This window comes from Meriones unguiculatus, chromosome 2 (assembly GCF_030254825.1).
Source record: "Meriones unguiculatus strain TT.TT164.6M chromosome 2, Bangor_MerUng_6.1, whole genome shotgun sequence".
NCBI classification, from domain to species: Eukaryota; Metazoa; Chordata; class Mammalia; order Rodentia; family Muridae; genus Meriones; species Meriones unguiculatus.
Genome location: NC_083350.1, coordinates 42,799,220 through 42,811,758, shown reverse-complemented (window position 1 = coordinate 42,811,758; position 12,539 = coordinate 42,799,220). Strand labels below are relative to the sequence as shown.

At 37.8% G+C, this 12,539-nt stretch overlaps 1 protein-coding gene across 1 annotated transcript in view; it reads left to right on the top strand.

The window, feature by feature from the left end:
* Kcnn2 (potassium calcium-activated channel subfamily N member 2) overlaps positions 1 to 12,539 on the top strand; it is a 139,726-nt gene that overhangs the window by 35,345 nt on the left and 91,842 nt on the right. The window contains exon 4 of the mRNA XM_060377308.1: positions 1,673 to 2,091. Within this exon, the coding sequence (XP_060233291.1) occupies positions 1,673 to 2,091 (419 nt within the window). The remainder of the gene's footprint in view (positions 1 to 1,672; positions 2,092 to 12,539) is intronic.

The window sequence follows — 12,539 nt, the reverse complement described above, 5'->3', positions numbered from 1 at the left end:
GACTCATAGCCAAACTTTGGGCAGAGTGCAGGAAACCTTATGGAAGAAGAGGGAGGTAGAAATCCTGGAGGGGACAGGAACTGCACAAGGAAAATAACAGAGCCAAAATTCTGGTCCCAAGTTGGGGGGTGCCTGCAGAGACAGGTACTCCAACTAAGGACCATGCATGGAGAGGACCTCGACCCCATGCTCAGAGAAAGCATGCATAGATGGGATGGAGGTCCTCCCCTATCAGGGGAATAGGGAAAGGGCATAGGGGGAGAAGGAGGGTGGGTGGGACTGGGAGGAGATGGAGGGGGCTACAGCCAGATACAAAGTGAATAATTCATAATAATAAATAAATACATAAACTTAAAAAAAGAAATAAAACGAAATAAAATTTTCAGTGTCGTGTAAAAAAGAAGGTCTCTTAAAGAACCTTTGGAATTGTGTGCTTCTCAGCCCCTTTGGAGGTGGGTTTCTGTTTTTACAGTCTTCTGTATCACTCAGAAGCAAGTTGTAAAGAAAGTAGACCCTCTAAATATTGACACATTCTTGATAAAAATATCTGATGATTTTCTTATACAAAAGAGGCATTTTATTTTTCTCAAATTACCGTTTTTGCAAAGTAACAATAGAACAAGGAGAAATTTGGATCATAGAGAGAAGTAACAGGTACAGAATAACAAAGGAAGAACAGGGATCTACCTGATCTCAATGGATGGAAAGTGCATCCTTCTAGAAGAGGGGACATCAGAGGCAGCTGTGTGAAATCCTTCCCCGCCCACTTTGTAGCTTGCTCACCCTAAAAGGCAAATGAGCTTCTGTTGGTTGCGTTTATTCTTAGTTTAGCTGGCTATTTAGCTGGCTATTTCTTCCTTCTGCTAGAAGGAAGAAAAGGCATCTTTTTTGTGTGGGGCACTCTTGGTGTCAGAGCAGATAAATCTTCCTAGTACAAGGGTCTACAGCATCACAGCAGGATTGGCACCCGTGGATTTCTGCACTCAAATGCCAGGGAGCTCCTGCAAGTCATCCTGGGTGCCAGAAAAGAGAAAACATATTTCCAAGTGCTTTTGGTAGTTCATGGACAGCCAGGGTCTGGTATCTTTGTTTATAAATAGACAGGGAAGCAAGGCATTCTTTTCTTAGTTGCGGTATGAGAGATGACAACAATAAGAAAAGGTAGTCTTTATTAAGGAAAAATTGAATAAAATATAAAAACAATAATAATGAAAGTAGAATAAATGTTTCTGCCACATTTATCTGTGGTTTCTCCTGATGTCTCCAAGGCCAAGAATAAGAATTCTCATAAGAATGTTCATGTGTCCTGCATTCTAGGGCTTAATTAACTGCAGAGGCACTCTAAATAGAACCATGCCTGGTTAAAAGACTATCCCTTCAAGAGGAGAGCAGTGTGCTATAAAGCAAATCCACTTTATGATTGCCCAGTAATGTGGACTCCCAAATATTTGAGCTCCTATGCAAAAAGCTGTTCACTTTAACTTTTACAGAATGGAATCCCCTTTGATATGGTTGCCCTCTTCTATAAAGAGTATACCTGGCTAGAATTTACGGGCTGTAAGCGTCAGCTGGCCAAGTTGCTAAGCATCAACCTGTTATGTTTTCAAGTTGTGCGCTAACAATTGTGCAGCATCCGTGCCATACTGAAGCCGCTTTTCTACTTTTTTTTCAGTTATTCATGGTGGACAATGGAGCAGATGACTGGAGAATAGCCATGACTTATGAGCGTATTTTCTTCATCTGCTTGGAAATACTGGTGTGTGCTATTCATCCCATACCTGGGAATTATACGTTCACATGGACGGCCCGGCTTGCCTTCTCCTATGCCCCCTCCACAACCACTGCTGATGTGGATATTATTTTATCTATACCAATGTTCTTAAGACTCTACCTGATTGCCAGAGTCATGCTTTTGCATAGCAAACTTTTCACCGATGCCTCCTCTAGAAGCATTGGGGCACTTAATAAGATAAACTTCAACACGCGTTTTGTTATGAAGACTTTAATGACTATCTGCCCAGGAACTGTGCTCTTGGTTTTCAGTATCTCATTATGGATAATTGCTGCATGGACTGTCCGAGCTTGTGAAAGGTAAGTTCGTCTCTTTTCCTGAGAAAATAATTTGCCATATTCTATCTTCAGAAGTCACTGAAAGATCATGATGTGCCTGAGTTTTGAAATTTTTACTGTCTTTTAAACAACAGTAACAAAACTTTCCTGAGCTTTTGCTGCAGAGAGCTGATGCATGAACAGTTGTGTGTTCTACTCTTTGACCTGATTAGTTTTCTATAAGGGTTGTCTTTGTAATCTATCAAAATTCAGAGACCAGGACTTTTTGTGGTGACTCTGGATTGGAAATGTGACATTGCTGAGCTACTTCTGATTTAAGTGTTTGTTTATTGTTGAAACAGAACATCTTGGAATAGTGTTGATGCAGCATGTTTGACTCTAGGGGACTTGTTCATGTGCTTTGAACTGTAGCTCCAATTCATACTACTGTGTGCATGATTACCTGCTAAAGATTTGATGAGTGCATGAGTTGGTTTCTAATGAACATTCAAGAATGAGTAGAAAGAGACTGTGTTTCTTGTCTGAAAAGCTCTGGTATTTAGCATTGCACACATTCTGGTGTACAGAGTCTGCTCACAGAGTCTGAATTGTCAATTAAATCATCAACAATGCTCACTTTGCAAATAAAATACAGTCATGAATGGGCTTAAGAAAGAGCTATTTAACAATGGGAGGTGACAATGGCTATATAACAGTGGGAAGAAAAGTCAAGGTGAAATAAGCACATGAGAGTACTGGGTTCTAGCTCTTTCTCTTGCACAAGAACGAAATTTCACAACTTCACCATCTACATTGTGGTCAGGTAAACCTTATCTTAGAACTCTTCCCTGCTCTTTTAATTTTTTTTTTCTGGAACGAGTAATACTTCCTTTTATTTTTGTTTTGGTTTTATTTGTTTGCTTAGCGTTTTTAATTTTTTTTTCTTTTGGCTCAGTTTTATGTTTTCTTACTGAGGGATCGTCTCTAAACCCTCCCCAATTCTATAAGTCTCCCTCTTTCTCTGTAGATATATCAAGCATTTCTGTATTTTCCACTTGAAGCAGTTGGCTTTGAGAACCTTTCTCCTGCTGCAGTCAGGTTGAGAAGGGTTCTTTGCCATGTTGGAGAGTAGTTTTTTGATGTGTGTGTGTGTGTGTGTGTGTGTGTGTGTGTGTGTGTATGCAGTGCTGCTTTCTTGATTCCTCTACTTATTTACTGTGGCTGATCCCATTTTGTGATAAATTTTAATAAGATGTAATATGTGTAAGAGTGACCTTAACAGTATACAGTCTGTATGATGGTGTTAATGAATAGTATGGCTGGATATAAAAATTCCAGATTTGAAAGTTATTCTTCAAAATAGTGAAGAATTTTATTTCCCTATTTGTTCACAGTCCCATAGTCTTATTTCATCCTCATTTTAATCTGTTATTTTTTTTTCTTTCTGAAGTTCTCAAGGATCAGCATTCTAAAATTGTGCAAGGGTATGAATCTGTTTCAGTTTATGGTACTGGGAACTTTCTTGGCTCATTCCTTATTGGAATTCTTGTTCTTCAGTTCAGGAAATTGATTTCTTAATGCTTTTGGATTTTGTTGTGTGGAATGTTTTCCATATATTAGTGTTTTAAATTTTCTTATTTTCCATCTTTGCTTTGCTTTCTACGTTGGAAGGCAACTTCAGTTTTATTTCTAAACTTTTTTAGGAGTTAGAGCTATACCACAGTGGTAGAGACTTTGCCTAACAAAGCTGGGCTGTGGATTCAATCCTCATTACAGTGAAAACAAACAAATAAACATAATTTTCTATTTGGAATTAACTTTTCCCAAGCCACACATTAAATTTCAATGTCTAATTTAGGACCCCACATGCTCATTTGTGTTTGATAACCTCCTGCTTTGTTATTGTTGTTATATGTTTTTTAAATTTTTTAAAAAAAATTTGTCAATGCTAGGGGTGCTTTTAAAATTTGTTTCTCTTTGTATTTTGTTCATGTTCCCAAAAATGCATTTTCTTTTCTTTTTGGCTGCTGTTTTAGAAGCTTTCCTTAAATGCTTGAGTGTCCTTGGCACATGATCATACTGAGGGGCACATGTAAAATAATCAGTTGGAAACTTTAGGTTTCTATCTAGGACTGGCCAACTGTGGCCTTTGCTGGGGGAAATTTGGTTAGCAGGAAGAAAGAGAATACTTTATATTTCCTTTGAAAATCTGACCACTCCATGAACAATCATTTCTATTACCTTGTCATCAAGGCCAAAGTATGAATGGCTTTTCTTTTTGGGGTGGGGAGGGGGAGTTGGGGATTTCTGTGAAAGCAGGGGAAAATTGATCTGAAAAGTTAATATGCAAATACTCATTTTCTGGGTTCTAGTGAGTCTGTGATAGATCCTAGGCAGCCAGTTCACACGCTTGCTCTTGCCCTCTCCAGATCACAGAAGTCCAGACTCTTACTGAGTCGGCTAAGAGCGGCCCTCATTCCCAGAGCAGAAGTTAGGGGTTTGCCTCTATGAGGCATGTGAATCTCTTCTCCCATTTAAAGTTTTGTCATGTTCCTTCCTGCAGCAGGCTGGTATGGACCATGCTAAAATCATATGAGGCCAGTTCCCAGTATCCTGAAGGCTTCTTTTTTAACACTGCTCTACAGTTCTGCTTTCTTGAGTCAGTCTAAAGTCAGATTTCTGGTAAATTTAGTACTGTGTTGTCACTCATTCATTTAGTCTTTATGGAGTTATACTTTTTTTTTTCTTATTTGCTTAAAGTTATCTATAGTCATTCTTAGAGGGCGAACAAGCTGGGCGAGTTCATCTGCTTTTCTGAAAATGTTTCTGTGGCCATGCTTTAATATCATGCAACTCAATCTCTCCACCACTTCTCTTCCTAAGTATAGCGTTAGAGGAATTAAAGGGTTCCATTTGTTTTTGGTTGATTTTTGCTGTGCTGGGGATTGAACCCAAGCATTCTACCACAAAGGTATCCCTAGTTCCCAAAATGTTCTTTTCAAAGAGAGCATTCTTATGATAATGCTTGTCACATAGCAATTGTGGTATTCACAGGCTTATGATGTTTTCTGGAGCAGATGGATCTACCAAGGTGAAGAATGAATCTTAAAACTTAGTTGACATGCCTATTCTGATTATAAATTTTAAATCAACATTTCTTCCTAACAGTGTGATTGTGGTGGGTAAAAGCATCCTTAGTAATATTTGCATGGGTTTGGGTGGTCTCCTCTGTGGCTGTTTTTAAAGACTAATTTAACTTGTCTCAAAATTGTTCACCTGTCATGCATTTCTTTTTTAAAATAGTTTATATCACCGTTTTTACCCCATATATAGAACTTCGAGGCAGGGTGTGCCAACTTACAGCAGCTCAAAGGATATGTGTTTTTGTCATGCTTGGATTGTTAGATGATCGCCATTCCTATCTCCATCAACAGACAATGAAACGAGAAAGTATCTATTACACAGGGAAAATGAGCCCGCAACCAGTATTAACAGAAATGAAGCAACAGATCTATGGTTTTGTGGGAAAGGAACAGATGCTCAGGATTATAACCACAAGACTGAGTCACAGTTTGCAATTTAGAGGGTGGGTGACCTCAGGCTAGGCAAATTACTTATTCTTGCTCATGTTTCTTCATTTGCACGCTAGATGGTTTGATTAGCCATTATCTATTTTAACATTTTATAATTACACAAATGTGAAGAGAAATAAAATCATCACCCAACATTTTGGTAGATTTCCACATTTGATTTTTTTTCCAGAAAATTTCCCATTCTGCTTTGGAAAATATCAGATTCTGACTTAAGATGCAAAGATATGTATCCTTTGGAACTGGGCTCCACGATGCTGCATTTTGATAGGTTGTGGTTTTCTGAAATGGTCTGTCTGTTGGAAAGAGAAGTTTCCTTGATGATGGGTGATGACTACGTTTAGCTGTGGGTGTAAGGACAAGTACTTAGGATGTAGTTAGGGATTATTGTGGTTTAGTAAAGTGCAAGTTGTTGGCTCTTCTCCAAGATTGTGCCTCCTGTGAATGTCAGAAGCTACACCTATACAGTCTCAGCACCATGACTCTCTAAACTTGAGCTGAACAAGGACAACAGCAGCAGACCTTCCAATGTGTGTAGAGAAAAGCCCAGAAGTCTCAGTCCTATACAAAGGTCTATAGGCAAGTAAGGAATGCTGAGAACAGGAGAAATGGTCTTCCTCTGGGAAGGACATTCCAATTGATTATCTGAATACTGCTGGTCATCCCTGAAAACATACATTCAAGTACTGTTATACAGACTGCTGAGGTGGTATTTAGGAATGTTTATGTATATACATATACATCATATACATATATAACAACAATTAATGAAAAAGGAGGCCATGAATTTGAAAAAGAGCAAGGAGGGATATAGAGCAAGTTTGGAGAGAGTAAAGGATAAAGTATATAACTATATTATAATATCAAAAAATAAAATTTAAAACATGCAAAGATATATAAATTGTTTCACAAAGTTTCCATTTTAAATGTTATTGCACTAGCCTGCCTCTTTCTCCTTGATGTTGGTATGTCTGTCTGTCTCTCTCTTCCCCTTGCTACATCTGTTCTTTCCTTAGCTCCTTTCTTCATTCCCTCCCTTCCTAACTTTCTTCCTTTCTTTCTGCCTTCCCTCCTTCCCATCCATCTTTTTTTTCTTTTATAAATCTATACTGTTTTATTTAAGCGCAACTGTCTTTTATTTGTTTGATCTGAGTGAATTACATACTTTAATTGTTGGTCCATCTAAGTATCCTCTATATGTTAAAGGGGAGATTTATATCTAAAAGAGAGTTTCTTCTTAGTTAATTATAAGAATTTTAGGAATATTTGGAGCCTGGAGATATGGCTTAGCTGTTAAGTGTGCTGTGTTCTGGGTCACAGAGTACCTCAGTTTGGTTCCTAGCACCCGTCAGGTGGCTCACAACCATCTATAACTCAAGCTTTGAAGCATTTCTTTCCTTCTTCTGCTCTCTCTGAAAGTGCCTGCATTTATCCATACACAGATGAACACATATGTGCATAATTAAAAGTAAAAAAATCTTTAAAATTTATTTCTAAGTTTATTTTAAGTTTGAGAGAGACAGCTGGCTCTATGGAGAAGGATGTGTTGTAACCTTCTCCCTGTCTTTCTGCTAAGCACAGAGTTTCTAGCAGTTTCTTTAAAGTGGTCTCTATTAATGGGGAAGGTGTCCTATAGGAGGCCTCTAGTTTTTTATCCCAGACATATCATGTGCCCAACATTTATTTGCCTCTGAATATATATAGTACTATACCCTATAGATACTATAGATATTCCCAGTAGTTCTCAACCTTCCTAACGCTGAGACTTTAAATACAGCTCCTCATTTTGTAGTGACCCCAAACAATAATTTTTTGTTGCTACTTCATAACTATAATTTTGCTACTGTTATGATTTTAATATAAATATCTGATATGCAGGATAGCTGATATATGACCCTTGTGAAAGGGTTATTTAACTCCCAAAGCATTGAAAACTGCTGGTATATAATATATGATTTTATAATTTTAAATTATAGTTCTATATCTTACATATATATATATATATGCAAATAGTTACTGACTCATTTATTTATTTGGATAAATGATAGGTATAAGCAGAGAAGGCAGAGTTCTAGCATTACTTCAGTTGCTTCCATCGGTTAGTAAACATCTGCCTTGGGCTAAATTAAAGTAATCACACTGGTTCCTGTATATCCTTGTGTCCAGATGAACATCTGTACTGAAGCAAGCCAAGAAGTGTGATATACTCGTAAATGATCTGACATTCAGAATCCAGATATTTCAGACCTGGATATTTCATCAGGATATATCAAGGAGAAACTTCACGGGTACTTGTAACAGAGAAGAAACTGCAATACCCAAGCTTAATTCCCCAGACTTTGGGAATTAAGCCAGCCCTAATTTGTACCTCCCTACACTTCTCTAGTTTTGTAGAGATAGCCTACTCCACGGTCAAGTTGGCTTGTGTTGAGAGATGTTGTCTCTAAGAAGTTACTGTAGTAGCTTTGGCAAGCCTGTGTATGGGGGCACTAGTGCTGTGTCATGCTAGGAAACTTATCTTGTCATTCCTTTGTTTATTATTATTATTATTATTATTATTATTATTATTATTATTATTATTATTATCATCGTCATCATAATCACTACCAGGGCTTGAAGAGCAACTAGCATGTAAATATGCGACAGGTATTTTAAGTGGGCATCTTCTGCATACATGGCTGCATTTTCTGGGACACATTCTTGGTACATGTTAATTAATACTGAAGCTTTAGAGATTGAGAAGGATTGTAGGCATCTGCAGTTTAAGAGTTAATAAAATGAAATATGTATCTGTTCAATATATTCTTTCCTTTTTTGGACGGAAGTTTAGTAATTTGGAAGAGAGGGCCAAGATAAAGGTGGAGAAAAGAGGGCAGACAGGAGCTAGGGATTCGGGTACCAGTGTTTCCAAGCAAAGTCACATTATGCTTCTCTCATGAGTCAGAGAAGTCAGGAATGTTTCTGTCAGGAAAGGGTCCTAAGTTAGGGTATCAGCAGCCAAATAACTTCATATTCAGATTTATTTCATTCTCTTATCTGTAAGCAAATTTTTTTATATTTTTTATTAATTACATTTTATTTATTTTTTATCCCCCATAAGCCCCTCCCACCTCCTCTCCAGATCCTACCCTCCCTCCCTCTTCTTCACCCATGCCCCTCCCCAAGTCCACTGATAGGGGAGGTCCTCCTCTCCTTCCTTCTGATCTTAGTCTATCAGGTCTCAACAGGAGTGGCTGCATTCTGCATTCTATCAGGTCTCATCAGGAGTGGCTGCATTGTCATCTTCTGTGGCCTGGTAAGGCTGCTCCCCCCTTAGGGGGAGGTGATCAAAGATCAGGCCAATCAGATTATACCAGAGGCAGTCCCTCTTCCCATTACTATGGAACTCACTTGGACACTGAACTGCCATGGACTACATCTGTGCAGGGGTTCTATGTTCTCTTCATGCATGGTACTTGGTTAGAGTATGAATCTCTGGAAAGACCCCTGTGTTCAAATTTCTGGTTCTGTTGCTCTCCTTGTGGAGTCCCTGTCCTCTCCAGATCTTACTATTTCCCATTTCTTACATAAGATTCCATGCACACTGCCCAACAGTTGACCATAAGTCTCAGCATCTACTTTGATAGTCTGCAGGGCAGAGCCTTTCAGAGGCCCTTTGTGGCAGGTTTCTAGCTTGTTTCCTGTTTTCTTCTTCTTCTGATGTCCTTCCTCTTTGCCTTTCAATTAACTCATATGCATTAGTTGAAGGAAGATGTTTTGGAAAATAAACTTGAAGTGGTTTCTTTTTGAAAATGGGAGAGTTAAAGAAGTGGAGAATGACCTTGGGTGTGCTTATCTTCCAGAACTGCATTGTAAATGGGTTGGTGAACTGTTAGTCCTAAAGCCCAACAGGTAAAAATTAATGTGGTACTTATCTTTCTAATTACCGAAGATAACCTAAGACCCAGAGACTCCATTTTCAATATGTTGGTGGCGTTGATAAGCTTGTTATAATATTTCCTCATTGGAGTGTTTACTTGCTTTCCTCACTGTGAGCAACAACTTCACTAATATTCCTTTAAAAATCATCTTCAGAAGTTTTGTTTTCAACCAATAAATAAATTGTGAAATGCATCTGAAACTTTATTCTTATGTAGTATCTGGTACTACATAAGAGTATGATTGCAGGTAAATCATACTCCACCATAAAATGGCACAAAATGACATCTTTTCATATCACTGTATCGAATGGGTCGTTGAGGAAATCTCCCATCAAAGTGAATACCTTCTGCTCCAGGGAAACACACCAGTAGCATTCCCTGAAGCAAAAGAGCACCATGTTTTGTAATTAGAGAGTCTTTCATCCTCTTAGCCTTATCTCAGAGATAATTTGTGGGATTCTATTCTCTATGGATTATGAGCTTCAAATCATGTCCATTAGAATGGGTACTCTTATTTATGAGAACACCAAAAGATATTATTAAAAGTCACTATTGTTATTAACATCTAATACATCAATTCAGTGTTGCACGGATGACCTTTCCTGGCTGTATTAGTCTGTACATTTAAGATCTTTCGTCCCTTTCCCTTTGTAGAGCATGCTTTAAAATAATGTCAGTGGTAGGTTTCGGTGTGTGGTAATTGCATGTGGTGTGCATACATGGCCTGATTTCTAGTATTTACTTTTCTTTTTTTCAAAAAAGTTTGAACTTTCCCTTTTCATGTGACATATGCCAACTTTTGTCAGTGAAAAGATAAATGGCATGTGGATGTCTCACCTGTTATATTATGGCTGTTGTTGTTAATATAGGATTAGATTCGGGAGAATGTAATGGAGCCATACATTTTACAACACTGGCTCATTTTCCCAGTCTGCCAGCCAAGATCTTATCTTATATTTTCAGGGGATTTCTTTCTTTTAAACCCTAGCCATTAGGTATGCCTGTTTCTGTCTAATTTGCTTAAATGGCATTTATGATTAAATTTCTTTAATAATAACAAGTGTCCTTAGCTGTTCATTATGACACTAAACGAACATGGTCCTGGCTGGGTTTATTACAGAATACTAGATAATTATGTTATTTTTTACCTCTCCAACTTTCAACTGTTGCTAAGTCAACACTAAGCATTTCATCAATGAATTTGTAATATGTGGTTGATGGTAATTTAATACTTTGTTAATGTATACTTCCAGGGTCTGATTCATACAATACAGATATAGCATTTTCACACTCATAAATGAGTCACAGCTTTAAAGTGGCCCTTTCAAGTTAGAAAACTCTGCACTTTCAAAGGCTTTAGCCTCCAACAAAACAGAACAACCCAACATTGAGCACCTTAGGTATCCAACCTCAGTGGACAACCTGTCATCATAGTCAGTTCATAGCAGACTTCCCACCGTCACATCTATGCTCAATTCCAGGCGTTATGAAATCTGAGCTCTGTCTTCTTCCCAGCTTTGAAAAGAAAATCATGAAGTCTCCCATATAGAATGTGTATGTAAATGCTATACATGAAGGATTTGTCAGAGAACTCATGCACTTCAGTTTCACTGGACCATTTTGTTTTTAAAAGGAGTAATATTTTTCTTAGACTTCAGGCTGGATTGAAGGAAAACAGTATATATTATTTGGCCACAAACTTTCTGTATTCTAGTATTTTACTTCTGTTTTTTTGTTTTGTTTTGTTTTGTTTTGTTTTCTGTACCAGCACCCATGCATTTCATTCTTTTATTTTTAATGCTTCTTTACTGTAAACTTATATTAAAACAGATTTGGAAAAATTTAAGACAAAAAAGTTCCTTTCTGAGAAATAAAATTTGTATATTTTGGGAATGCACCAAGCTTAGAAAAATCTGCCTCTTATTGTAAGAGTCGATGTTTATAGCCTTAATGCCCATTCATGAACATGCTCAGTGTGATTAGGTAGAAAATGAGCCCTTGTTCTTCTATCTCAGAGCTGGTATTAGGTAATAAAGCACCTACTGGTTGTCAGGATATCTGCTTGGCTCTGCTCCAATAAAGAGAGGCACGGATTGCCTCTAGCAGTTTACAACTTGGCATGATATCTACTTCGTGGGTGGCTCCTGAAAGCAAAGGAAGGACAACAGCAGTCCTTGACCTTTCCCACTCTGCCAGTTGCAACCCTTGGTCCCTGGCTCAAAAACTCGCATGGATTAATAAATACTCTGATCACTGCCAAATTCCCAGAGATGCTAGAAAAAGCTCAGTAAGGAGATATGGAAATTTAGTGTGGTGCTGAAGTCAAAGGCTCTTGGATCTCCTGGCCATTATTCAATCTTTAGCAAAAAGCATGAAAAAAAATAATTATCAAGAGTTTCAGCACAATTTTTGGATAAAGTATATAAAAATGAGTATTAGATGGTACTTATTTTAAAAACAGTTTTAATAAAGCATAATTTTGGTGCTTTCTCAGACGATGAGGAATAGTGCTACCTCAAGATCCAGCTATACTACTCCTAGACATATATCCAAAACAGGCTCAAGTACACAACAAGGACATTTGCTCAACCATGTTCATAGCAGCTTTATTTGTAATAGCCAGAATCTGGAAACAACTCATATGCCCCTCAGTTGAGGAATGGATATAGAAATTGTGGTACATTTACACAATGGAATACTACTCATCAACTAAAAGCAAGGAAATCATGAAATTTGCCAGCAAATGGTGGGATCTAGGAAAGATCATCCTGAGTGAGGTATCCCAGAAGTAGAAAGACACACATAGTATATACTCATTAATAAGTGGATATTAGACATATAACATAGGATAATCATACTAAAATCTGTACACCTAAAGAAATTAAGCAGGTTGGAGGACCCTGGGTAAAATGCTCAATACTCATTCTGAAAGGCAAACGTGATAGACATCAGAAGAGGAAGAAAACAGGAAACAGGACAG